This window comes from Apteryx rowi, unplaced genomic scaffold (assembly GCF_003343035.1).
Source record: "Apteryx rowi isolate R43461 unplaced genomic scaffold, aptRow1 scaffold_79, whole genome shotgun sequence".
Taxonomy (NCBI): domain Eukaryota; kingdom Metazoa; phylum Chordata; class Aves; order Apterygiformes; family Apterygidae; genus Apteryx; species Apteryx rowi.
This window is the reverse complement of record NW_020451082.1, coordinates 1467018-1494531: the sequence shown is the minus strand read 5'-3', so window position 1 is coordinate 1494531 and position 27514 is coordinate 1467018. Positions and strand designations below refer to the sequence as shown.

At 36.5% G+C, this 27514-nt stretch overlaps 1 protein-coding gene across 1 annotated transcript in view; it reads left to right on the top strand.

Annotated features, from left to right (window-relative positions):
• USH2A (usherin) overlaps positions 1–27514 on the top strand; it is a 408708-nt gene that overhangs the window by 23267 nt on the left and 357927 nt on the right. Inside the window, exons 3-8 of the mRNA XM_026088840.1 lie at positions 12061–12196; positions 13408–13471; positions 16179–16473; positions 17826–18010; positions 21067–21288; positions 22634–22727. Coding sequence (XP_025944625.1) covers positions 12061–12196; positions 13408–13471; positions 16179–16473; positions 17826–18010; positions 21067–21288; positions 22634–22727 — 996 coding nt within the window. The remainder of the gene's footprint in view (positions 1–12060; positions 12197–13407; positions 13472–16178; positions 16474–17825; positions 18011–21066; positions 21289–22633; positions 22728–27514) is intronic.

The following is a 27514-nucleotide window of genomic DNA, read 5'->3' as shown; positions in this document are numbered from 1 at the left end:
AATTTGAAATGGTTGTGAGAGTATGTACTAGACACAGAGGAAGCAGCCCCAAAGTTATTGATTTTAGCAAAGCTAACTTTGAAGGAAAGCAAAATGCTCCTGGGATTTTTGCCTGCAATCCTGTGATGAATGGGAAATCCACTCCACACAAGTGGAGAGTACATAGTGTATGAAACACGTAGAGAGGCTGCAATTAAAATTCATCTGAGTTAAGTCAAGAAAAGGAAAGGCCGATATGGGCCTGAGGCAAAAGAAGGAAAGGCAAAGAGACACCTTGCCCCTCCCGACCCTATGCTTTTTCTTTCTCCTTCACTGTTCTTTAGCAGTCCTTCTACTGTCCCTTTATCCTCCAGCCACTGTGTTTTATGATAGTTCTGTCACTGTGGTCCCTTGATGAAGTTTCTTCACCAAGTCTGTGTTCTTATTTATTTATTTATTTTATTTTTATTTTTTCATATATATTAGATTTCTCAGAGCATGGGCAGAACCCTTCTGAGCACTCAGAGCATGGGTGTGAGTCTCTGCCACCCCCCCCCAAATACTTACATTTTATGTACCCCTACATGGTTGCAAATTTTGTGTAATCGGCATATTTCCTTTTCCAAGTCTTCCTTTATCCTCTGCATCTTTAGGATGGTTTGAAATTCACTGTATGGAGAGAGAGAGAGAGAGAGAGAATGAGGCTGCATGAGCTGGTAAGGGCAAGCAAGTGTGTTGGTCTAATAGCTCAGGTAGATGGTGGGGCTACAGGAAAATTTTTAGAAAATCACACTGTGCTGCATTGGAGCATCTAGCACTGAAATGGCAGGACTCACTTGAAAAACAAGGGTCAAACAAGCATATAGATTGTAGCAGTTGGTGTTCCTTTATTTTGTGCAGGGTTGGGACAGAGATCAGGTCTCCTTTTGGGGCCTGATATGCAAGATACTTTACTCTCCAACATCCTCCTCCAACAAACTTTATCAGACATTTTGTTTCAAGATGTAAAGAAAAGCTGTGAGGAAGACAGTACATTTAGCATAATTTAGGTCTGAATCTGAGCAAGCTGAAGTAAGTTTGTACCAGCTGAAGTTTTGGCCCTTGACTAAAGCGAACGCTTTGAATAAATTTGAATCCGGCATTTTATAAAAGGAGAACAAAGATGGTAATGACAAAAGAAGTGGATTTGAGAGAGAGAGATTAATGGGACAGTGATGAAAGATGGAGTATTCTCTTTCTGTCAGTCAATTTGTATTTTTCTGTCAGTCAATCTGTAGTTTTTTGTTTTTTTTTTTTTTAAAGTCACAGTGATAGTTAATGGCAGAAATTGGCAACAGGCAGAGGATGACCGTGTGGGCTTATGGCATCATGACCAGCTGATGAGTGACTGACCAGTTTCTAAAGATGGTATGAGGGATCATAAAGTTCAGTTCTGTGTATATTGTGATGATAGTCGCATCTATATTTAAAGCTTTCTGTCACTGAAGCACTCTTGGTTTGTCAGACTGTCTGTTGGACTAGATGAGCTTCAACTTCTTGCAATTGAATGTCAATAAGACCAAAGCAATTTTGGTTGATTCATAGCACCAGCTTAAGCATGTTCACTTGCACAGATTACATTTGACAGTTACCTTCAGCTGAACTCTGTGGTGAGAAGCCCTGGTATACTCTTGACAGTGAGCTTAGAGTTGATGCCTTATGTTTATTTCATATCCTGTTTTTACCTTCCCAATACTGCATGTGTATGTCTACATTTAAATAAATTCACAGCTGAAGTACTAGTCAGTCCACTTGTTATCTCTGGACAGAATGTTCCAGTGTTTCAATGATTCAATTTCAATATTTGAAAAAATGGTGTGTTTTTCCCATTTAGGCAGTTTTAACTTCAAAAGCCAATTAATCAAAGCTATTTTTTCTTATTAAGAACTCCTGGAAAAGTGTTTGCCAAAGTCTAACAACAAAAGTAAAAGCAAGAAAAAAGTAGAGGATGAAAACAAAGATGAAAAAAGCGTTGCACCTTTTGGAATGTTTTCCTGATATTTTACCAGTTAACTGGCCTGCAGGAAAATATGTTCAACATAGGTGTTCTTAAATCCTGTTACATTAGTGAAAATTAAGATCCTCTGGATTCTGCAACAAGATTATGCATGGTGTTGTCAAATACAGATTAGGTGTGCACGTTTCCCTGTACATCTTGTAAAGAAAGGTATCTTGTAACTGTCCTGAAATATTCCAATTCACTGATTCAGTTAATCTTGCTTATGGTGAACTTAGATACATTGGAACTTCATTTACAGTATACTGAGGAAGAATTAAACTTACAAATTTATTTCAAACTATTTCCCTGTTCAAGTTTCTAGTCAGCTTGAAGCAGCACCCTCATTTTGAAGTAAAATCCAATGCTTTAATGCTGAAGAGTTTGTGTGTGTGTACCACTTTCACTGTTTTATAACTTCAGTTGCTATTTTTAAAAGCTGAAAGCTGTTTTCTTAGTTCGAATAGATGACAAAAGAGAGATTTTAGAGTTTTTACTTCCCTTTCTCTGTGAAGAACAGGAATGCAGCATCCCTGAATTCAGATACAAATTGACTAAAAATAAAAACTTTATAAATGAAAATGTTTGTTTTCACTTATTTTGGTTAGACTGGCAAGCCTTGGTGAGAGGGCAGAGTTGACTTTGTATTTTTGGCTACAGTTAGATAGTGAATCTCAACCCAGAATGATCTTGGTGTTATTTCCCTTTAAATATAAGTGAATGACTGGAAATAAAGGAAGCCCCCCTCACTATGAATGTTGACATATGCACTTCTCATAATAATAAAAGGAAGGTGCCTGACCACAATGATATTTAATTCAGTGGTAAAATCCCATTGGTTTCAATGGATTGCTCAGGCTCCCCTTGCTTTCTTCCTGTAAAATGCTATTTGGCCTGAGTACCAAAGATATGTGGAAAAACATCACATTGAAAACTACCTAGATGTTGCAGCTTGCCTCTTTCTTCTGGTATTCTTTTACTGCAAGTTTGCAGCCAAGTTACTTCCAGGTCTAGAAATATGGAGAGATGGTATGTTTGGGTTTGCTCAGAATTTCTAATAGCTTGAATCCTTAGTTTTTTGCCATGTGAGGGTACCGTAGGAGATGAATATGTAAACTTAGGAATTTAGACATGTGAATAAAGGCATTTAACAATAGTAGGCAGAAGTCATCTTATTATGTGTGTATTTTTTGCATTTTCTGTAACACAGTCGGCAAGCAATCTAAAAACAGCGGGAAGTTTTAAAATAATTGTAATGACTATATAGGTGGCTTTCCTTCTCTCTGCTACTTAATAAGTATAGAAAGAGAAATGCGTTTGAAGTTGAGACAGGAGTTCTGACTGAAACAGCACCAAGCTCATTGGCAGGCTCATCAACAAGCTCTTTTACTGGCTTAGAAGGTGTCATTCGTCTGTCAAATATTATGCAGATGAATTATCTGAGCTGGCTTGTCCTCCTGGAYGTTGTTCTTTGATTTCTACGCCCTTCCCCCCCATTCTCCTGCCCCCATTAACATGGTTATTAGCATCTTTTTCTGTCTATGTGAGAACAAGGTCCCAGACAAATTCCTCACGACACGTTCTTGTTCTCGTATGTTTGCTACATAAATTCATTCTCTCTTGCCAAGCTTTAGATCTGCCAAGTTCCCTCTGTGTGTTCTCAATTTTCATTCCAAATAAAATATTAAAATGCAAAGAGCAAAAGACTAAAACTGAACTCTTTTTATGTTGGGGTTGTAAGCTTTGCCTCTGAAAAAAAGAGCACAGGGATTTTGGTGTATGTAAGACATCTGCCCAAACATCCCTAGCAATAATGTCAAGTACTGCCAAAATGTACGATAGTACTTTATAGTACTTGTTCTTGAATAATCCATTCAGCAAAGGTTTAAAATTTGGTTTAGCCTGCATGTGGTTTGTTGTGAGGGGGGAGATAAGCCATCTAAGACTGCAGAAGCAGGCTGTACCCTAGTGCTGGTGAGCAACGTGTGGAGTGGTTGAGTGTGGCGTGGAATCTTAACACTTGTGCCTGACTTAGGCTGTGGAAATGACTGCAGCTCTCTGTCCTCTAAAGCAATCATCAAGTGGCTGGCGTGCAGATCAGCTGAAGGTTTGGGAGGAGTAGAGGAGTTTTAGGATAAACCCTTTCTTTTCTTCCCCATTTGTATTAATGTGTGTGAGAAAAATATTAGTTCTGAGGGGCATGGACTCTACTCCCACTTTTTTTTTTTTTTTTTTTTTTTTTTTTTACACAAAAAATACAAAGTAAAAAATGAGAGAGGCAAATTGCAAAAGTAGCAAACTAGAAAGGAGAAATAAAAATGAGAAGAATAATGCAAAATAGTTAGAATCAATAAAAAAATGCTGTAAGAAAAATAAAAAGCAAGGAGGCATAATTGGGATGTAGGAAAGGAGTCTGAGTAGGATGATAGTTTTACTGAAGAAGTGTAAATTACGCAATTTATTCAGTGAAGACAAAGGTTGAATTGTGGCAGAATGCTGTCTCCTATTTCTCGTGCACCAATTTAGGGGCACATAGGTAGCTAGGTTTTAATAATACACAAAATGGACCATATTTTTGGGGCGTCACTGGCTTCTGAATCACAGCTGAAAGTAAACTTGGACTCATGCTAATGGTTTCATACTCTTTCCTCCCCTCCACCCCCCAACTCCATTTGTCCACTTTGTGTTGCTTAAGTCCGTATCATTGACCCCTCCTCTTAGTAGACATTCACTTACAAAATACTAACGCTGTGTAGAAGCATCTTGCTGCAGCTTCAGCAAGATTTGCAACTATGCAAGAAAATACCAAAATACATACCTATGTGTGTGTCATCTCTGATATGCAAAACCCCCCTGCTGTATCCTTTATTAACTGTTATGCTTCTGTTCCACAGCTGCTTTCACAGAGTGTAAAAGTGTACCCACATGTCACCTCAATGGTAAATGGTGGGATAAACCATATATCTTTATATAAGCAGGGAGAATGAGCATATGTAGACAGGTTGAAGGTGAAAAAGATTTTTATGCTCAAGTCTCTGATTAGACTATTATAGCAGCATCACTAATTCCCCTCCTTCCATCTATTGTCATCCCTCCTCTGTTGTCATCAGTGACCACTGTTGATTTGTTGACTCTATTAAAGTATTCAAGGAAGCCACAGACCTGTCATTTTGGTCATAACCTTAATCTGTTTTCTCACCTTGGGAGAAAATGTGTTAATACACTGAACATTTCTGTAGAGTGAGCTCATTGAAAAAGTTCTTGGTGCAACAAAACTGCAATACATTTAGGGGAGAAAATGTTTTTTCAATTCTTGTTTTTTTTAAACAGATAATAAGCTATGTTTGGGAAGCAACTTTACAAGAACTCTACCAAATTAAGTGACTGTAAAAAAAAATTGTAAGTGTGCAGCGTGTAGTAATTTTTGAGGTGGGAAAGTCATAAAGTCTCTTGATTTCTCATAATCTCTGATTCCTCATAATTTCTGAATGACTGAGAAAAGCGTTTATGCTAACTTCTGCTTTCATTTACATCTCTGCAAAGCCTCTATAACGTCATTGAGTTTGGTGGAGTTACTCAAGATTTTATAGCAGCTAAGGGAAGGCAAGGAGCATTGCTGTTTCTCTCAGTTTCCAAGTCTGTAAAATAAATGGAACATCTTTTTCTGTCTTGTGGGTAAATCATATGGATATCTAATTGCAGTTTGTAAAGCACTTTGAAATTCTTGGTATTATGTATAGCCCCTCCTTATAAATATAAAATTATTGCTGTTGCCAAGAAACTTCTTGCTGAGCAAATGGAGCTTATTTAAAGGATAAACTAATTCAGTTTTGTTTGAGTTTTCTTACAATTTATTTTATGCTCAGTTGTTTGGAGGAGAATATGTTTATTTTTGCATATTTGAAAAACAGATTTTTAATTTTAGTTTGCATTTAATTTTTAAATATAGCTTGCATTTGCAACTGAGTTTGCAATTGCTATTTTTAGATTGTATTTTTTTTTTAAGTTTGCAGAGACATGATATTTTCAAGAATCTTGTTCACTGTCTGGTACACATCACAGATCCCTGAACTGCTTTTTCTTCTGGCTTGGAAATAGTGGTGTCTGTTACATGTATTGGAATGCATTTCATTTCCCAGTATCTATCTGAAGATGAATTTTTGGTCTTTGTTTTATATGTGCTGGTCATTCCTGCCTCTGCCATCTGAGACTTTCTTTGATGGTATAAATAGCCTTAAGAGCTGAAGTTACAATTTAAGAGTTTGCCATCACTAAATTGGCTGGATAGCTAAATAGGCCAAGGTTGGTATCATTTGGCTGGACTGACTGGAAAAGATTTTTTTTTGTTGTTGCCAAAGTTTTCTCTATTGTGCAACTCCTCATGTACAACCTGTAAATCTGGGAAAATTCCATCTGGTTTCTTCATCTGTCTTGCCAGACGTTGTGATCTAGTTGTTAGAACTGCAGCTGATGAAAGGAAACTTTAGGGTTAAATTGTACTTTGTGGTTACTAGAAGCTGTGGTAAATAAGAGTAAAAAGAGTGTATATTTAACCAGTAGAAGAGATTAATATTGTCTTGAGATAACTCCCTTAAATGTATATGTAATATTTTAATAAATCTTTCTTCTGCCGTTGAATATTAAAATAGGAAGAAACAACATAAAGGGAAACATTATACTTGTTAGTATTTATTACCAACAGGTGTGTCTTTGAAATATATAATAATTATAAATTCTAAAACATTTGGGGAAGAGACTACCACATCTATTTATGCTTATATGTCAATTACTGCAAGTGGAGTTTTGATATCTGATTAGTGATCTTAAGTTCTGCTATGATATATTTAAGTATTTTTTTATTGTTGTCTAATGGAACTTAAAGAATCTTTTTCAAGTCTCTCCTTGCTATCTTATTTATTAGAAGTAATTTTGGACAAGATATGTGGGAAGTATTAATATTAAGAGCTGTTTTTAATGTAAGATCTTAACTGATGCAAGCATCAGCAGCATCCACTCAAGGAAAAGTCACTGATTTGACTTCATTTAGTTTGGGAGAAATGATATAATTCACTTCTAAAAAGAAGAGACTAAAATAGGCGCAGTTGCCCTAATATGTAAAACAGGACATTTGAGTGACAGGATGATTAATGTGTGTGTGGGTTTTTTTTGTTTTTTTTTTTTTAAGTGCATGTTGCATAAATGTGCCAGATATCACACATGTATATTGTTATGTAATATGTGTAAGTGTATTATTACCTAAAAGCCAAAACTTTGTAGATTGGAGTCTCAATATTCCCCCAAATTGGCTTTGGTTTGGAAAGTGCCAGTGTAGCTCAAAAAAAAAAGGGGAGGGAGCAATCAATGTATCTGTTTCTTTTATTTGAGAACTAAATTTTTTTCTGCTTCCATGTCAATAAAGGAATATTAGTTTTTTTTTGACAAGTATTTTGAGCATTTTTATTGATATACTAAATATTTTTATCATTAGGCTTGTAGCTAACATTGCAGTTCAAGGCCAAAAAAAAAAAAAAAGCGTATTTTTGAATCCATTTACATGGTGGGTGCCTTTGGATGATACAGTTTTTGCATGCAAGGAACAGCTACACAAATTCATGTAAGAGAAATCCAGGGAAAGTTGCTAAATATATAGAAACCATGTCTAGCTGAAGAAGTATCCAAACTGCTAGTGGTTTGAAGTTCAGAGTATTCAGGAGAAGTATCAGGTGTTTACCGGGCTTCTGTATTCTCCTCCAGGCACCTGCTTTGTACCCCAGGTAGGCCCTTAGTCTTAGCCAGTACAACCACTCTGAAGTTAAGTGTAGAATTTGGTTGTAATGTTGCTTTTTTATTATTTTTATTATTTTTATTATTTTTATTATTTTTATTATTTTTATTTATTTATTTGCCACACAGGCTACTGCAGGACACTGGAAAGTTCTCTTAGCAGTTACTGTGTGATAGTACTGGCTTGTCTTTGTTACAGCTGTGCCTGATCCAAACCAAGTGGCAAAACTCTTGTTAAATTCCATTCTCTTTATTACATGGGTAGGCTCTGAATAGCATAGATCTGTAAATGAAAAAATAGATACTTGTAATGTCTTTTTAAAAATTTTATAAGCGGTAGCTCATCCCTTAGTGTGTCCTCCTTTGTTCTGCACCACTGTGATCCATTGTGAAGATAGGAAAAATTTCCTAGGTAGATAGGATAAGTGTTTGGATTTGGTATTACTGGCTATAACGGGCAATTCGGTTGTAACTGAGAACCGTAAGAACTTCATTTGGGATGCCTCGAATGAGCTTGCTTATTGCCTCAGTTGCCCCTGCACTCCTCATCTGTGAAACTGTTCTGGCTTGTGACAAGAAGGCTATTAGAAGAGATATTATGGTTATCTTTCACCATCTCAGTTCACCATCAAATGGATTTTTCATTGCTTGGAATTGGTATTTGGCTCTGCATTGGCAGAAGCTAATGCAGTCCCAGAGTGAATTTATCTTAGTAACTAATCCTTGCTACCTCCCTGTGAGGTGATTTGCTAAGTATTTGACAGATGGGGAAGCACAGGAGAGAGAGATGGTTTCAGAGCTGGGATTAGAGCTCTGATGTTCCAGGTTTCTGGTCCTGTGCTCTGTACAACCATGAGGCTGCCCTCTCCAACTCATCTTTTGTTTCTGTCTTGGGGCAAATTCCTACAGAACTTCATTAATAAAGATAATGAGGGAATAATCCTGTTGTCCTAGTCAGATACCAGTAAAATTCATCTTTTATTTCTGTGGTTTTGTGTGCAATTTAATGCTAACGGTCAGGAGATCTTAAATAGCCATGCCAAACAGTGGATTTGGTGCCAGCCTTCTTATTTAGCTTAGTCTAAACTGACACCAAACTCTGAGACATTCCTCTCCTCCCACAGTGGAGAGCCTCTGGGATTTTTTTTTTTTTTTTTATACCACACATGGTTTCCCTCCTACATTTTCCTCCCATGTCAGGTATTCATAGCCCCTTTAATAACCAGCAGGGGGATCATTACATTGAGCTACTGCCAAATGCATAATGACTGCTGCCTTTGCCTTACACAGTCACTGCACTACTGATATCCAATTCAGCATTGTAAAGTGCTTAGGGCTACCTTGGGGATGTGCTATATTAAACCCAACTATTCTAAATCCTGTTTAATATAAAGAGATTGTGGGTGGAGGAGGGGAGAGGCTGGAGAGAGATTTAAAATTGTCATTAATCACCAATTTTCAACAAGTAAAAAAATACCTGATCATTTAGGGTCTAATTCTGTCACTCTTAAGCCATAAATAGTCGCACTGATTTTAACAGGGATACCTGAAGGCCAGCATTCTGCTTACCACTGAAGGAGGCAGAATCAGGTCCTATAGGAACTGCAGCCAAGACAGTAAGTTTGTGGTGAAAACAGGAAATCGGAAACATGCTTCATATCTGACTAAAAATAAAGGTACACATAAACTTGTAAAAGACAACATTTTTATTTGAATGATATGACAGAGCTGCCACAGGAGTGTTACCTGCTATAAAGAAAGCTTAAGAATTATTACCTTTATTAGACCAGTGACACTGAGCTTTAGCCATACATTTCTAACTTCTGTCCCTCTACAGAGACAATTTTCTTTTCTTAAATAAACTGTCATGCTAGTGTTAATATATTGTTGGCTCCCTCATACTCTGAGAATACTGCTGATATAAAACATGTATATGTTAGATTGGTAATAGTATCTTTAGTGTAGCTGACTAGAACAAATGTGTTTCCCTCATGGCTGTGCTAATGTGATAAAGGAAAATTGGCTGTTCATCAGCTTTTGGCTGGGTAAAGACAGTAGAGATGGAACCACATTCTTTTTTATGCATTAATACCATTGAGAACTTTTCACTAGTTATATTTCATGTGCGGGCATGTTGTGCAAAGATGTTGTAAAACCTGAGATAATGCTACAAATAACAAAGTAGAAAAGCCTGTATCTTCTATGGTGATAACAGTCAAACACCAAATGACAGTAACAGGCTGTAAAAAAGTGATGCTGAAAAAAAATGCAGTGTAACCACCATATACACATATGCTTAGGCTCTTGCAAATAGGGTGTCAGATGTTTAAAAGGGCTTTGAATTAGAACTAAATAAAATTTTTTTGTGTTTAGGTCATTGATGAGTGAACACAAAAGCTAACTTAAAATGAAAAGAGATGTATTTTGAGTGGTAAAACTCATGTACAATAACTTTTTGACCAAATCTCAGTGCTTAGTAATTATGGTAATAGCCTTCAAATTTCCATCAGTGGAAGAGCAATAAATTTTTGTGTCTAAATTTGAGAAATACTGACTGAATCTGGAAACAACAGCAGTAAAGCTCAGCATACATGTATATGTTTGAAAATGTAATTTAAGGAGAAAAATGCATCTGAACAATCTTCTGTGAAACCTAAAGAAAAAAAAAACCCAAACTCCATCTCATTGCATATTTTCTTTCTTAAAGTACTGATAGACTCAGTGCCTGAAGCACAGATGATCATCTGAACTCAGATTTATAGATAATTGTGTCTGTTTGTCTTGGTCTGAAACTTGAAAGACTATTGGTGGAATAACATTTTGAATGCTTATGTTGTGGTTTTCAAACTGATTTTTTTTCCCAGGTCCTGGCTTTCCTCTTTGCAACAAAATATTCTAGCTTGTAAACCTTCTGTTTGTCCTTGCACATCCATTGTTCCTATGGAGGCAATTATTCCGGCCTTATTTTGATTTGATTAGAATAGATACCAAGACAGGCTAAAGCACTCTAGCTTTTCTTGGCCTCTGTAGACATGATTCACCCAGCATCCATTTAAGTTTGTGATTACCTTTTCTGCAAAATGGAAATAACATTCTGTAAACTGGCAACAATGTTACAGCATTTCAAAATGTGAAGGCTACTGAGCTGTCATTTTAAATAAGCCTCGTGCAAGCTAAATATTGTTGAAATCAAGAAATTCCAGTTTTTGCAAATAAATCACTTTCTGAAGTAAGCAAGATGTTTATTCACTGTATTAGTCTAGTAAACTATTTGAGAGAGTTCAAAAGTCTTGAACAAGTTGATCTTAGTTTTTCTAATTAACTTCATTTGTAGGAAGCTGACTATAAGGCGTGATGACTGCAGTTTTCATTTTGAGTACTCCTATATTTTTCAAATGAAAGTACTGAATTCCATAAAATGTAAGGCTGGAAGGTGCCTACATATTATTAAACCTTTTCTAGTTTTATGCCAGCTAAACATGAGGATTTTTAATGCAGAACAGTACTTTGTAAAAGCTCAGCATCTTGTGACTTTGTGGAGCTGGGAGAATGCCATAAAGTATTTCTATGAATGTTAGCTCAAATTTAAAATGAATTGGCAGGGAAGGGAATGCCTGCAGAAAACAGTACCCTGGAGTGCCAACTGAGTGCATATTCCTAGCCAAAGGTTCTCTCGATATGAGGGAATTACCCACTGGCTGTAGAGCAAACGTAGCCAGTTCCTATACCATTCCCTTCAGCCCTTGTAAAAAGGAACATGCTGGGGTTAGGGGGGTATTTTGGAGGGGTCTTAGAGGCCTAGCTGAAATGTGCTGTGTTTGGTTATCCTAAGCCTGGTAGATAGTCCCTTGAGGCCTGTATGAGCTGATATATATGAGAACACTGACAGCTATAACATGCGCCCATGGCCTGAAGTGGTAAAGTAACTGTAACCAGTGTTGTAGCTTGTGCAATAGACCCTTCTCTTTTTCCTCTGCCTCTCCTTCCCCCCTCATTCTGCCAGTCATTGTATTGTAGATTCTACTTTGGTTTGACCACTATAGAAATTTCATAATCTACGCATCTGAATGATGATCTTATTACCTGGATTGCTAATGGATAGAAAAAAGGTAAGTACTTTCAATAGGCACCAAAAAATAAAGACATGCCACATGTAGGTCAAGGTAATGTTAGTGATTAATCAGTGACAGATGCAACATGTACAGAAATCAAGATGATTACATAAAAAAGTACATATTTGCCCATTTATGTTGATTCCATAGGTGCATCAGAGCAGAATTAGTTTCTTTTTAAATGGCTGGGAGGATGACAGTACAGCTTTTGATTCGAGAATTCTTGTGGGAACAATTGCAGATCCTGATGCTGATGGTACATTGCAAATTGGACAAAGCTTCACAGGTAAAACTTGTACTGTTTTAGTGGAATGAATCAGAATGTTCAAAAATAAGATGTGCTCATTGTGGTTAAAATCAATGTGTGTGTGAGTCATTTTTAAGTTATCTATATGTTGAGAAGTAATATATTGTGTTGAAAAGTAATATATTTATGAAAGAAAAAATTCCTATTGTAAAATTAGCTTTCTCAAGAGTTGCCTGAAAGATAGGTGTTCAGTAGATAGTCCTGTAGGTGCATAATTTATTGTATGTGTTACTGCATGTAAGTAGATTTTCTGCACTCTCCAGAATATTGGTCTCTAAAGCAACACATTCCATTAATATCATGTCCTAGCTTTTCTGAGTAAATATGTGAAACTATTTCAAGACGGAATTATGCATGGCCACTAGACTAATTTCCTCTCCAGAGTCAGGAATAGAACTCAAGATTTCTGACTCTAGATTTTCTTCTGTTCTATTAATACTCATGTAAACTCACTGGCAAAATGAGGGTCCCTTGGTCTCCAGTAGTGCCTGATACAGTGTTCCCTTTATCTACATCCAGAATTTTATATGTGCTACAGTAGACATGATCATTGCAGAAATACTACAGGATGTTTTGTTGCTCTCCACAAATTCTTGGCTCTGCGTGTGTAAGAACATTGAGTATTTCTCTCTGAGAACATGCAGAATTTGAAGCCAAGTCCTAAATATAGCTGTATGTGGCTTAAATGTTGTTATGCTGTTGGGCAACAAAGATGTTCTGCATCCTATTTCCTAAAGCTCATATTTGGAAATGTGTTTTGTTTTGATTCCGATTCTGAATACTGGATAGCTGATAAGTGTATAAAAGAAATAAATATTTTTAAATGCCTTTTATCTTTATTGTATAAATTGTTAGGTACAGTTGTACCTACTGTATCTTTTCTCTAATTAGAGGTGGCACATGGACTGGCTCATTACTTCTGTCTAATGAGCCGGTCCTTGTGCCACCTCTCTAATCAGAAAAGAGATAGGTATAAAATGTTCTTATAAAGTTATTATAAATCATTCTTTTTATCAAAAAATTAAGTCACTGCCCTCTATAGTTTTGTCCAGGTCCAAGATGGTTTCATTCAGGAGGGGTAATTGTGCAAGAGAGATCTGTGAGTGTTGAATTAAAGGTGCTCTCATGCAGTGCAAAGCTGCTTTCTGCTCAATACAATTAGATTATTTATTTATAGTATATTTTCTTAGGTTTAGAGCAATTTGTTGGAAGAATGCAAGATTTTCGATTTTACCCAGTGGCACTTACTAACAGGTAAATGACCTTTATTTTTGTGAAAATAGGAGTGTGATGAAGAGAGAGAATGCATAACAATATACTTACTCCTCAAAGTATGGTGTTTTACTCGTGTCGTTTTCAAAAGATGATCGCTTGTGATGATGTAGTTTACTGGATATGATTTCAAACATGACTTTAAACAACCTTGAGTTAAAATAAATTCAATAATTTAATGTGTTATTCTTTTGAATTGTTGCTTAAATACGTGTATTGAAACTCAGTAATAAATGTGTGCTTTCCTTGTTAAAGTGTTGTCTCTGTTATAAGCTGACTTAGTATGTATTCTAACAGACAGTAGATCCAGTGGCTAGATTTCAATGCTTATAAGCTAGTTAGGTGACATTAACTCATGATTTCTTGTTTTGACGTTACACTGTGTGCTGATAAGTTGGGTGAGATTCCCAAGTTTCCACAGAGCTCCATGTAGGCTGTGGGCACTTTCTTTAAAGTATTTCAGGCAGAGCCCCCTGCTGTATGGTCTTATTCCTTCTTGAATGCGAACTCTGCTAGTGTTTCAAGCTGGACAGAATCCTTGTGTGCTTGCCTTACGGCGAGTTGTTGTGATCACAAATTGTTTCTCCCCTACAGCAAGGTTTACTGTTAGCAGACCTCTCTGTTATAGGTTTCAATAAGAAACTGCACTTCCTCTGTCAAGCGCAGTCTTTACTCCCACCTTCTCGGAAGCACTCACAGGAAAGCGCCTTGTTCTAGGGGAGAGGGAGGCTGAATCCAGCCGAGCTGGACAGCTCATTGGGTGGGGTGGCTGCTGGAACAGATCCACACCTCTTGGCGACATATAACCCAAAGTTTATTTGTTTGACAGGATGGGTATATGCGTGTGTTCTGCGCACACACACATACACGCACAACATACAAATCAGAGCTTCAGCGCTACCAGTCCAGTTTAGATCATTCCAAAACCAGTGATCCAGCGGAACAGAACAGATGCTCCAATGGGTCAGCATGCTTGCTTTGTGGCTGACAGCTCAGCTCCAAAGCTTAGCAGTTCACTTCCTCAGGCTTCAGCTTCTCCATGGTGTCAGGCATCTGTGTATGGTATTCTTGACACCCTTTCCCATTCCCCTCCTCCCCCAGCCAAGGGGCTATTGTCTAAACTGTTTATTGCTTTCTATATTAGATTGTTGGCATAAGCTGCCAATGACTTCTCTAGCTTGGTCCATGTAGCCCCAGGATAATGGCTTTGACTTCCTCCATCCCCAAGGCCACGCAGTGGTTGCCGCTGCAGTTTCTGTTGCCCTCCAGCCACCCTTCCTAGTGTGTTACAAAGAAGTGTTACCTTTGTTAGTCATCCAGCTCATGGTGGATTAATCCAGTCAGTTCAAACTGGCCAGAAGTAGCCAAGTCCTATTTGTCTGTGTGATGCTTCAGGGTAGGTTGTGCTCAGTGACACTCATGACTGTAGATCTTAAGGCTACTTAATGATAGTCTTTCAATAAGATGGAGAGTAGTTTTCTAGCTCAACTGTCTGCAGGACAATTTGATGAACTGATCTCCTGTGAATTTAAAGTATTAATATGAATTGCAGTTCCAAGCTAGATGAAGATTGCGTTGGCTGTATATTCCTTCAGAGGAATCCTTGTCAAATCCTTTGGACTGCAGTTTAAGTTAGTGAAATGAGTATAGTTTAAAAATTAAAAGCTAAGATACTTTACAAAGTGTTGTGAACTAACGATGGTTTCATAGATGTAGTTGTTTTATATCCACAAATAACTTTTTCCAAAATGTGTCTGGGATAAACTGTGAATGAAAGTCTTAGTCTGCATATCAACTAATTTTAGTCTACGTCAATTCTGTAACTTTGGTTTCTGTAGAATTTGTAGTGGCAGCCAGCAAGTATTTACTTGCCAGATAATAATACAAGGCATATATTATTACTGATAAAAATGAGCACTTTCTAGGATCACAAAATCCTTCTTTTACACCAGAGATGACAGATAAAGTTTTAGGTGACCTGCTCATATCATCTACTGATCTACTTATTTGTTTCAGTTGATGAAGTCAGTGGGAACTAAAGCAACCTAACTGCTTTAAAATAAGCTGTAAGAATTCAATAGGGTGACCACAGACTGGTGTAGCCCAATTTAGTGGATGTTTCTATTAAAGTTAGCTGAAGGTGAAAATATTTTTACACACAGTTTTTAAGGTGACATTTTTCAAGCTGGTCTTATTGGAAGATTTGAGGACAAACATTATATTCAAGTCATCTAATGGTTTTGTGGGTACAGGCAATATGTCAGTCCTGTGGTAAGCTTAAGAAAAGTATACAGATCAATGATTGGTGTCAGACACAATGCCATAATAAAATATTGATAGAAGTTTTTCTCTTTGCATCTGGCACTGGATTCCTCCTAACTAGCTTTAGGCACCCAAGCAAGGAGCATGTATGCCCTTGGCTCCGTATGTCTGTGGAACAATGAAAGCAACTCCGGAATGCTTCTTCATGGATGCCTGCTAAAGGTGCCTGCTGGTTACCATTGATTAAGTAGGAACCCTGGGTGACTAGATTCCTGGCTGATTGGCTCATTTATGCACGATGAAACAAGGCTATAGGGTTTCTAGAGTAGTCTAAGCTGAATTTTGTTTAATCTATCAACCTAGAGGCACAAAGTACCACTTGTCATTTTTTATCATGTATGTAATTGCTTTTTATATGCTGTGACAGAGACATTTTGGAAGTATTCTCTGGAAAATTTCCTCACCTGCACACCCAGTCTGAGTGCCGCTGTCCCGAAAGTCATCCCCGGGTACACCCATTGATACAGAGGTACTGCATCCCTAATGGTGCAGATGATACCACTAATGACCGAGTGCTGAGGCTGGATGCAGAAGCCCATCCTCTGTATTACATCAATGATGATGACATTGGGACCACCTGGATTTCATCTATATTTACAAATACTGCAGATCTGGATCATGGTGTTTCTATCACAATAGATTTACAAAATGGACAGTATCAGGTAATGAAAAGATTACATTTGCTATTTATTAAATCAAAACTAGGAAGAGATTTAATATACATTTTATTTAAAGTTTGAGGAAATTCAGACCTTATGCTCTGAGATGTTATCCCTCAGGGCCAGGAAGAAAACTTTTTATCAGCATGAAACAATGTGAAAAATAATCAAATGTGTTATGATTTTTGTTATGGAACCTTTCTTTTCATGTGCCTTAGCTGGTATTGCAAACAGTATTCTGGACTGCATAAACTAGAGTGAAGATCCTGTATGAAGACATCAATATCTAGAAACTGGTTGCTGTCTTTTAACTCAGCTTCAATTGAATTTCTATTAAAACTTGAGGTGCTTGTATTATATCTTCTGATGGAAAGCTGATTGCGGTCAGATGGAATTTAGCAAGTCTGCTGCACATTGGCATGTCTTCAGGGATTTCTGTTGTGTAGGTGCTCTGGAGATGGTAGTTTAACTTCCTGAGGCATATGGGAGGAGAATGTGATGAACAGGAAGAGGATTCTGAACAGAGGCGAGATTGCAACCTAACACTTTGCTATTGGGCTGAAGAGTATCAGGTGGCCTTGGAAGGAAGAACACATCAGTAGTGGGGCTGCATTCGCAGTAGGGGTGCTATCAAAATGCCTTGCATTTTGACAGAAAGGAATCAAGATCATGTTTCAAATGCTAGTGATGCTTATTCTTTCTAGCTTTATTGTGTTTTGGATTTTTTTTTTGTTGTTATTAATGGGGAGAAGGGAAATAATATGATGACAGGCTACAAAATTGATTTCTGCTACATAAGAAAGAATTGGTCCATTAGTTAAAAAAGCAATTCAAATATCAGTGAAGTTCTAAGACTTGGTTTATTTGGTGCATACACATTTCTCTAAGCAGTATTTTGGGAGAAGTCCTCTTCATTGCAACACAGGTATTTGATTGGATTCCAAATGGAAAATAGGGATATTAAATTAAAAAAACCCAACAACCTGTTATCAGACAAACAACTCATCAGATACCTGGCAACACCAAGCTAAGCACCTCATTTTTTCCAAAATAATGTTACTGTAACAAATCATGGACTTAGCTATCTAGTGTGTTTTCAAATGGTTTTCAAGAAAAAGTGAAGAATTCTGATGGAACAGTTCAGTTGCTGCGTAATAATGTCTGAGAAAACAAAGAGCTTGTTTAACAAAAAGTTATTTGTCTTTAATTTGGAATGCCTGGAGTAAAACTCTTCTGTCTGTGAGTGGGAAAAGATTATATTGTCGCACTGAAATAAAACAAAATATTTATATTGTCATTGTTTTATAGTGCAGTCATGCTTAATATTTGTTCCAAAATTTATTATCTTCTTGTAGGTATTCTATATTATACTTCAGTTCTTTAGCCCACACCCTGAAGCAGTAAGAATTGAAAGAAAAAAAAGAAATGATCTAAACTGGGAAGACTGGCAATATTTTGCTAAAAACTGCAGTATTTTTGGAATGGATAATAATGGATCTCTGGAAAAACCAGACTCTTTCAACTGTCTCCAACTTCCTAGGTATGAGTTGGTTTGTATCTACATAATACAGATGCTTTGAACAGGTAATGTCCTAACACAATTCGTTTTCATGTCCCACTGAGACAGAATCTTTTAATTTGGTGTACTCATTTGTTATGGGCTGCTGAGTATGTAGAAGATCCAAAATTTGGCCTTTCCATTGAAGAACTGCAAAAGGTCATCTGTCATTTTTATCAGAATACAAACATTGAGGAACCTGACACAATTGATTTCTGTTTTCAGCTAGACTGTTGAAATTTTGTATGTTCATGTGTTGCAGGACTATTTATTGGCAGCAGAGTTATAGTTAACTATCCAGTGGTTATGCAGGTATTCCTTCTGATCTCCAAGAGCGCAACTTGTTCTGGAGTTTAGATCTCTTTTGTAGTAATGCATGACACGGAGAGGGCAAACTTAACAAAGCCAGTCATTCAGCCTTATTGCTGATCATGAAAAACACATAAGAGATGAGTTGAAAATTATATCTTAAAGCTCTTTAATCTTGCTAAGTGAGAACCAAAATAAAACTTGGGAGGGAAGGGGAGGGAGGAAGAGCTTTACCTCTTGGAAACATTGCAAACCTTGTTACTAGGCAGTTAGCATGTTTAAATTATGTATGCACACACATGCATGCACACAGACACACACACACATATATATAAAATACATGTGCACACACACATTTACATATAGTGGTATTTATTCAAATGCACCACGTCTTGCCTGATTTCAGATGCCAGTCAGCATTAGGCTTGTTTAGTACTTGGCTGGAAGTCAGTCAGAAAATACAATACCAGGTGCTGTAGGCATTTTGCTTTTTTTGCTGTTTCACTTCTGCTACCTCACTAAGACTTTTCAAGTGTCAGCATCTTTGTCTGTTCTCTAAGAATTGAGTATTCTAAGGAGAATAGCATAAGGTCATCTGTGTTACACCAGTTTTCAACAAAAGAATGTGAACTTTATTGCTGATCCTTGGAGCAGAGGGTAGAGGAGAAGGGAAATCTTTTAAGTAAGCCAAATGTTTTTGGATAAATGACCTAAATTATGTTTGAACTCATTAGACTTCAATCCAGAAGTATGATTTGTATATTTTCTAAGAAGATCTCAGGAGTGAAGTGTGAACCGTTTCCATAAATGTTGTATAAGTAGTACTGTTTCTCCCCTTCAATTACATGACATAAATGATAATAGGAAGTGATATGAATGAATGATTTTGGGTACAGATGAGGTACAGAAAGCTTTGTTTAAAAGATAAGAAACATATCCTGTAATGGTCACTATTCTGTATATTCAAAGAGGAATTACTGTGGGAGATAATGTTGCAACATTGTGGCAACAGTGTAGCAGAGCATAATGCTGAGACTTTTATAGGAGGGGAAGGTGGTTTTATTTAAAAAAAAAAAAACAGTTTCACTCACTCTCATAGCCACATACTTGTAAGCGCCAAGGCATGTGTTCAAGTTGTCTGTCCAGGATTTAGCCACCAGCGTGCTTGCATCCTGGTGGTGTGGCCAGGACTCCTTGGAATGACATGGACGACAAGTGACCCTGGTTTTGGAATTCTTATCATGTCTCCTGCCTCTTTGTTTGGTGACCACATGCTAATTTCGAATGGGCTTTTTTGTATCCTTTAGGAACTGAAAATGGTTAAGGTTTTTGTGTCTCCATCCTGTTCCACCTCTGTCAGTTGTTAGGATTTACTCACTGTCTTTATATCCTTATCAGAGGCTTGAGTCTTTGTTTAGTCTGGATAAAGGCTGAGCCTTGTTTTAAGCTTTCCTTTGTTTTCCTGATATGAGTGTCCTGAGAAGCTGCACATAGGTGCACTAAGATCTTGAGGACCTACTTATCAGCTTTACGGTCCTTCTGCTGTTCCTTCTGGTACTTTCATACCAATACATTCTCATTCATTCAATTCATACCAGTCTCAACGTTTTCATTACAGTGCTCTCTGTCATGAAAGAAAAGTATTGATTACTGTGTTTTATTTAACTTTCTGAGGAGAAGGGGAGAGGACAGTATCCCCTGAAGAAACATACAGATTTATTCCACTGAGATTTTTGTGAAACATGCAGCCTGTATAGGGACACAATAAAATCAAAGATTCTTCACTAAGATAGAAGGGTCTGATGTAGCAGTGGGTCCTGTTGAGGATCAGGGTTCTTGTATTTTTTAATTCTTTTTAAAATCTAGCTAAGAATCTATTTTTTTTCAAAATCTCAGAAATATTTTGAAGTGAGGAAGATACATTTTTGAATGTTGTGTGCCAAGGGCTTCCTGTGGATGTATATTTTTAATGAGCCTGTGTAGATGTGGAAAGAAGCAGGCATTCTTGCCTCCTGCAGAGGCAAGTTCTGCTCATTGCTTAACTCTGCCTAGTAAATACATCAATATGAACGTCATTCATACCAAATGGGCAAACAAGCAGTTTGTATGGTACTTGCTTACTTGGGCTTTGCTTGACTTCTGGACTATCCTTCCGCTTCTAGGGTTTAAGTATAAAGTTGTACTCTGAACCCTACATCATTACACTGAACTCACTGGAGCGGTAGTGTATTTCTAATCCTGCTCGCTTGTCAAAATGAGATGAGAAGAGTCCAGTGACTCTGGAACTCAAAATATAATTGTTTCTGTATGTTTTATGTATGTGTTTAGCAGAGAAATAATTAACAACGTGGGCATGCTAATTATCATCTTAGCCTTTTAAATGAATTCTTTATGTCATTGACATAGATGTTTTGCAAATCTAGGGCAGATGTCACTGAATCAGTTACACTTCATTCAGAATTTGAACTTGCCTTTTAGAGGCTTTACTTTTAACTGGAAAACTCAGGATTTGGAGAAGAGCATTGCAGTTTGGGGAAAACAGACATATAGAGTATGTTTCTTTCTCTTTCCTGTTTGAATTCTGATGATTGGGAAGCCACTGATCTAAAAATTTTCCTTAGAAAGCATAAAAAAATGTGTGTAGCTGAATGGAGACCCTCTCTGAGAAGAATATGTAAAATATATGACATTTTGGTTTTCATTTGTCTTCCTCTTCTTTATTTAAACAGCTTTACTCCATACTCTCGTGGAAATCTAACTTTTAGTATTCTTACCCCGGAACCAAATCACCGGCCTGGTTACAATGATTTTTATAATACTCCATCTCTCCAAGAATTTGTAAAAGCTACGCAAGTGAGGATTCATTTCCATGGCCAGTATCATACAAATGAGCCTTGGGTAAATTTCAGGCATAGATACTATGGAGTTAATGAAATCACAGTCAGTGGAAGGTAGGTGTTATTGGAATTCTTCCCCACCCCACCCATCACTACCTCCAACTGCTAAAACTGTGCAAAGTATATAATTACTGGTCTAAAATTTAATGGAGTTATTCTGTTTTGGCATTATGAATGAGAAATGAATTTTGTCTGAAGTTCATGAAGTTTGTAATGATTGGTGTACTGTGTGTGGTTTTTTCTTTTCTTTTTTTTTTTTTTTTTTACATTTGTTCACATGTTATTTTAAAATTAATTATACTTATTACACAAATCTGTCAAAAGCAGTCCTTTCCTTGGAATTACCAATGCCTCTAAGCAAAGGCTTATGATTGAAACCACAGCTTATGCTTTACTTTAGTAGCTCTTCCAAGTTTCATTATAGATTTCCAGACATGGCAATTTTAACAGTCTTAATGCAGAGCCCATTCTTTGTTTTAGGCTTCAGTTTTCCATTTAAAACTGGGCAGCTGTCAGTAAAAGTGTTACATTATCTGTGACTGACAACTTTATTGTATAAGTGTCCTGTCTTATGAAAGGACTAATTATGCCCTGTAAATAATATGCAAATTTAGCAATGAAATAGTCTCCAAGAAGCATATGGTGCAGATTTTTGTTAATAAGTATTATTTCTGAAATTATTTTGGTAGTTAAGATCTCATTTTGAGAGGACCTATGAGAGGTCACGTTTACCTTAAACTTATTTTCTGCGCTACTAGTATGTTTTGATTAATGATTTAGATGTGTTATGATGATGTTTTTACGAAAACAACTACAGTCTTGATGACTATATAACAGAAAAGTCATTTCAATTGTAGTCTGCAAAGCTATGCCATACCTCCAGAAGAGAAGACCTTCAGCTGTAGTGGGATGGTTATTGTCTAGGCTAATGCTCTACAAAGATTTTATTTTAGTAAGAACTCCATGTTAGCTGAGGTCTAAATGGATTAAACTGTATGATTAAATTAGATATAGATACAGATTTTTTGAAAAACTGTAGCCACACTGTAAAGCTAAATATTGATGAATAATAACCATTTATTTTAAATAAAATTTTACATGTGTAGTGTTTACTGAAATCTAGTTCTTGTTCGCTATTGCATAAGATAACAGTAGCTCTAATACATGCTCTTTTTTATTTCCTTGGAAGGCAGTTTTTGATAGTTACAAGTGTGTTGAATGGAGAAGTCTTTTGTGGGTTACTGCACTTAAGAACATTCTCTTCTGTCTTTTTATTTGTTCTTAATAAAGAACCAGGCTATGCTTGCAAGACAAATTGTCTTCGTGATGATGTTGTATATTGCTGCAGAGATATGTTTCCATGTTTTTTTGTTTTCTTCGCTACCTGTTTTTCTTTCAGGTGTAATTGTCATGGCCATGCTGATAATTGTGACACAGCTTTGGAACTGTACAGGTGCCTGTGCTTCAAGGAAAGCTATACAGAAGGAAATAATGTGAGTCTCTCCTTTGTCTATCTACTTCTCCTACCAGCAAACAGGCTCAAAACTGGGATTTTATACCTGGGGAAGTGTGTGTGTATGCATGCTAGTGTTGTCCTTGCTTTTGTAAGGATATTTTCAATGTGCAGACTTTGTATTAAATAAAAAACCTCCCTCTCCTCCCCAGAACCATTTCATCACAGAACTTTAGGAGTGCTGAGATCAGAGATTTGGTTTCTTGTTATAAGAATATGTCAGTTTGCAAAAGATCAGATGCAAATCTGAACTTAGACTGTCAGCACCCAGTAAAGATTATGGCTGTACCTACTGTAGCAAATAGCAAAAGGATCTGTAGTAGGATCTGCTCTTAATAACGTCTTTCAGTTAAGAGGGACTTTATGAGGTGCAATGTGTAGGTAAAACTGACCAAGTTGCAAAATTAAAATTTTCCTCCTAACTTAGTAATTCTTGGCCTGGGGCAAACCAAAATGCAGGTTTTCACTAAAAGTCACAAGTCTTCTAGAGAAATATATAGACAGCTTAGAATAATGGTGCTAGTTTGTACTTACTACTTGCAGCAGAGTGGCTGATGTCTCAGAAGGAAGGTTAGCTAATATAAATATTAATAATGTAAGTGTAAATTGTATAATCATTGGTTTTCTTGGAAGATTTTCACACTCAACTTAGCAAAAACAGAACCATGATATATGAATTGAGAAAACTTTCCTACAGAAAAACTTCTGTCCCTAGATTAGATGCTCAAGAGGTGAGTTGCTCTTGGGACCTGAAAAGACATAAAAATGGACTATAGGTGTGTGTGGAAAGAGGGATGGTGTGTATGAGAGGGGAAAGGAATCAAAGTACCAGGAGCTTGATTGCTCAGAGGTGGATGTTGCAAGTGCTGATGAGGGGAATGACCATACCAGCAGGCCTTATTTGATTGAAGAATTAGGAGAATTGCCTTTCCTCCTGCTTCCTTTGAGGCGCGTTAATAATTTCTTGCTTAATGTCTTAAGAAATATGTACCTGTAGCATGTTTTCCTTACCATTTTGCAAGTACAAAGTTGGGGGAGGACGTTGCATATTTGCGTTGTCTATATCAAATGCTAAGGCAAATTGGAAGACTACATTGAGTTGCTTGTGATGGTCAGAGCTTTTCCTTTGGCACAATATTTTCACTTGAATTTTCTTCCCAAATATGTGCGTGTTTTGAAAAGTATATCATATTTTGAATTATACCATATTTATAAATTTGTAAACTTCAACTGAAGTTAATTGAAATACGGTATAGTCTTTATCACTATGTATTTCTGTAATTGCTAGCCTTAGGGCACCTCATATGGCTCGCAGTAATTATATTGCACTTTTGTGAATTGGGGGATGTACTTTTTCTCTGTCATGTGATAAAACCACTTGCCATTGAGAAATGCTGGCTTTGAGACTGAGCTGTGAACCATCATCACAGTCTGCATTACATTATGATGAAACTGTAAAATTTGAAAAATGAGTGGGTTTGATGTGTGTGGGCTTGCCACACTTTTCCAAGTTAAAGCAGAACAAATATTTTGCTACACAGTAGTAATTCCAGGACAGTGTCAACTTTAAAATCCTATATTCAAGTTCTGAACTTGCCGCATTGACTGCTAACATTTGAGAATATTTTAACTGAAGACATTTCAGTGTTTCCACCAAATTTATTATTGATAATCATTCATCTCAAAAATAAAGGATTATGAAGTTGAGGTTAAGGAGGAATGAGTTATATCAAAGGAATCAATCCCACAATCTCACTGAATTCTAGATTTCTGTCATGAATAAATGTTCTGTTCCTTGCTACATTTATGTCTGGTGGAAATACACTTTCTAAAAATTAAGAAAGGGTTACATAATAGCAACAGGAATGGCAAAGCTGAAACTAAACTGGCATCAAAAAGCAACCAGTGTGTGCGTAAATGTAAAAGTTAGGAGGCAAAAACTGTTAACCTGAGCATATTTGATATTGTGCTCAGAATCATGTGAAAGATGTTTGTAAAATTAAATACAGGATCTTAGTTTTCTATTTTTTTAAGAAAGAAATATAATCTACTGTCTTAAATGGTATTTGAACAGAAAACTGAAGTTTTTAGATGCATCAGCTTGGGAAAAAAATTCAATTTGACAATGTCCCTTTAATTAGAACACACATTGTGAAATGTTACTTTGTAGGGATTAATTATAAATATTTAATAAGAACTGGAAGTTCACCAAGCACTCTTGCAAGACTTGCAGTACTGTGTGAAAACAAACCAAATACATTTTAATGATGTATCTGCCTTATCAGATATTTTCTGTCAATGTTAATGAGTTGTTCCATTAAGCAAGTTTCACATTTTTGACTTGGTGTATGTGCATTGTAACTGTAATTGAATTGCTTGAATTAACCATATTCATTGGGAGAAGAATAAGGATGTTGTTTAATTATATTTTTCTCATTCTTTAATGATGATGTCCATATCTGATAAAGGTGAAATAAAACAGAAGTAGTATTTGCAAATATATCACTAACTACTTTGAATTCTACCAGGGATTTAGATGAAATCCAAACAGTTTAAAGGTTTTGATTTTTTTGTAAGGTAAACACTTAAATGCAAAACCAGAATCCATCCTGATTTTTATCTGTCTCTGGTATTTATAGAATTCTGTTTTATAGATTTATACTTGTGGTTCTGAGGCTCCCAATCCAATGAATTAGACATCTGTTTTTTTATTTTGGATGTCAATTGAGCATTTGATGAAAGAACTTTGCAAGTATATACACATTATTTGTGAGTTGAAATTGCACTGTGACCAATTTAACTCGCGCTTATGCTGGTGTAGTGAGTGAGTCACCACAACTGAAGGAGTATAAAAAATTATTTTTGTTGACCATCTTGGACCAGAAATCTGAGATTCCCTGACAAGCTCGTAGCATATGGCAGAGTATGTCCTTGTCACATTTACACTTGATTCAGCTAAAGTTAGAGCTAAAATTTTGAATTTGTCTGATGTATACTTCAGGATAGCTGTTGCGCAGCAAAGGAATACCAAACTGAAAATCGCATAATTCATTACAAATGGAAATCTTAATTTAATCATTTGCATCACTGTGTTATGAAATTTGACATCCCAAAAGATTTTTTTTTTTTTTTTTAAGAAAGTTCTGTTTTGATGAAGAAATATGTTGGTAGGACTGGGATGATAGAAGAAGGGAAACCTTAAGAATGACTTGCAGATATCAAGGGGCCAGGTTAAAAAAGAAGAAGAAATAAATCCTCAAAGAGCATGTGTCTCATCTGATGAAAAAAAAAGTTCAGCTTCTTCATTTAGAATCTGTTCTGTAAATGCCATGTGTATTAGTTTGGGAAATAGCTCTGTTTTTTACAAATGGAAACTGAGCCATGAAGAGTAGAGTTCTGATCTTGGAAACATTTATATACAAAGACTAATTTATAAACAAGAATAATATATTGAAAAAACTTTTCGTGATGTCACATGAAAAATTGGAAATGGCCCATGAAGAAACAATACCATCTACCACATCAGCCTTACCCTACAGCTGAGAAACTTCTTTAAATTGGTCATACAGAACATTAGACAGAGATGTAATGGCAAAATAAATACAAATAATTATAGATATAATAGAGAAAATAGAAATTGAAAGAAAACAAAGCAACTCTGATATGTGCGCGAGAGGGTATGAAAGGAAGTGTGAGAATGATTGCATACAGTAATGGCTTGAAGTCTTCAGAGTTTTCGGTATAAATAAGTAATGCTCTTAAACATCTGCTGTCTGAAACTGGATGTGGCATTGTTGGTTGATGTGCCAAGAACTGGATTAATAAGCCTTTTTGTGTTATAGAAGAATCTAGTTAAATCTTAGTTAAAGGACAATCTGTATCATCATGTTAAATGTTGGAATCAAGGATACATACTATCTGAAGAACTGTAAACATTAGTTATAGTAAATGGTCATTCACTTAATGACAAAGATTTGCAGTCATAGGCTTTTTGGTAGATTCTGTGGTGTAATTTGTGTATCCAGGGATAGGCCTTGGAGGAAGCTGATTTTATCAGAATAAATAGGAAAGAAATCCATCTGACAAATGGTTCACTGAAATTTTAGAAAATGGCAAGTGTGAAGGCATCTAGTCCAGTGCATCCCTGAAAATTTTGAATAACTTTTGACATGTCTGTGGAAGTTAGGGGTTTGTCCAGGAATCCATGCTTGGAATACTGATGTAATTTCATAATTCAAAGATCAGGCTTCTAAAACAACTTGTGTACAAGCATCATTGAAATACTGAAAGAGTTTGCTGCTGTCTCAGATGTCTCATGTGATTTGTTCCACAGATGTGGACATGCCAAAGGACTTGTGAGATCATTATAACTTATACCTTTTGATCTGAGGGTTGTAATTTTTACTTAATAGCTATGAGGTCGTGGTCAGATGGCAGCTAGCATTATGGTTGTCCATGTTTCATAACAGAAGTTAGGAGGGCTGGTCCAGTCTGAGAATGGTTTTCAGGGGCTTATTGACAGCCCAGGGTATTATTTCTTTTAATATGTAGAGAAATTGAGAGAAAAACGGACTAGTGTTTCACTGTTGTTGAGAGTAGCTGTTGTAACTCATAACGCCACATGTATTTATTGAGTTTATGTGATTTTTTTCCAGATTGAATAGGAGTGCCAAAGTGATTGGCCAATCTCACTGTTTTTTCCTCTGTTACCCCATTAGAAGTGTTATTAAAATAATCCCATGCAACAGCTTCCTTAGAAGAGAGAAT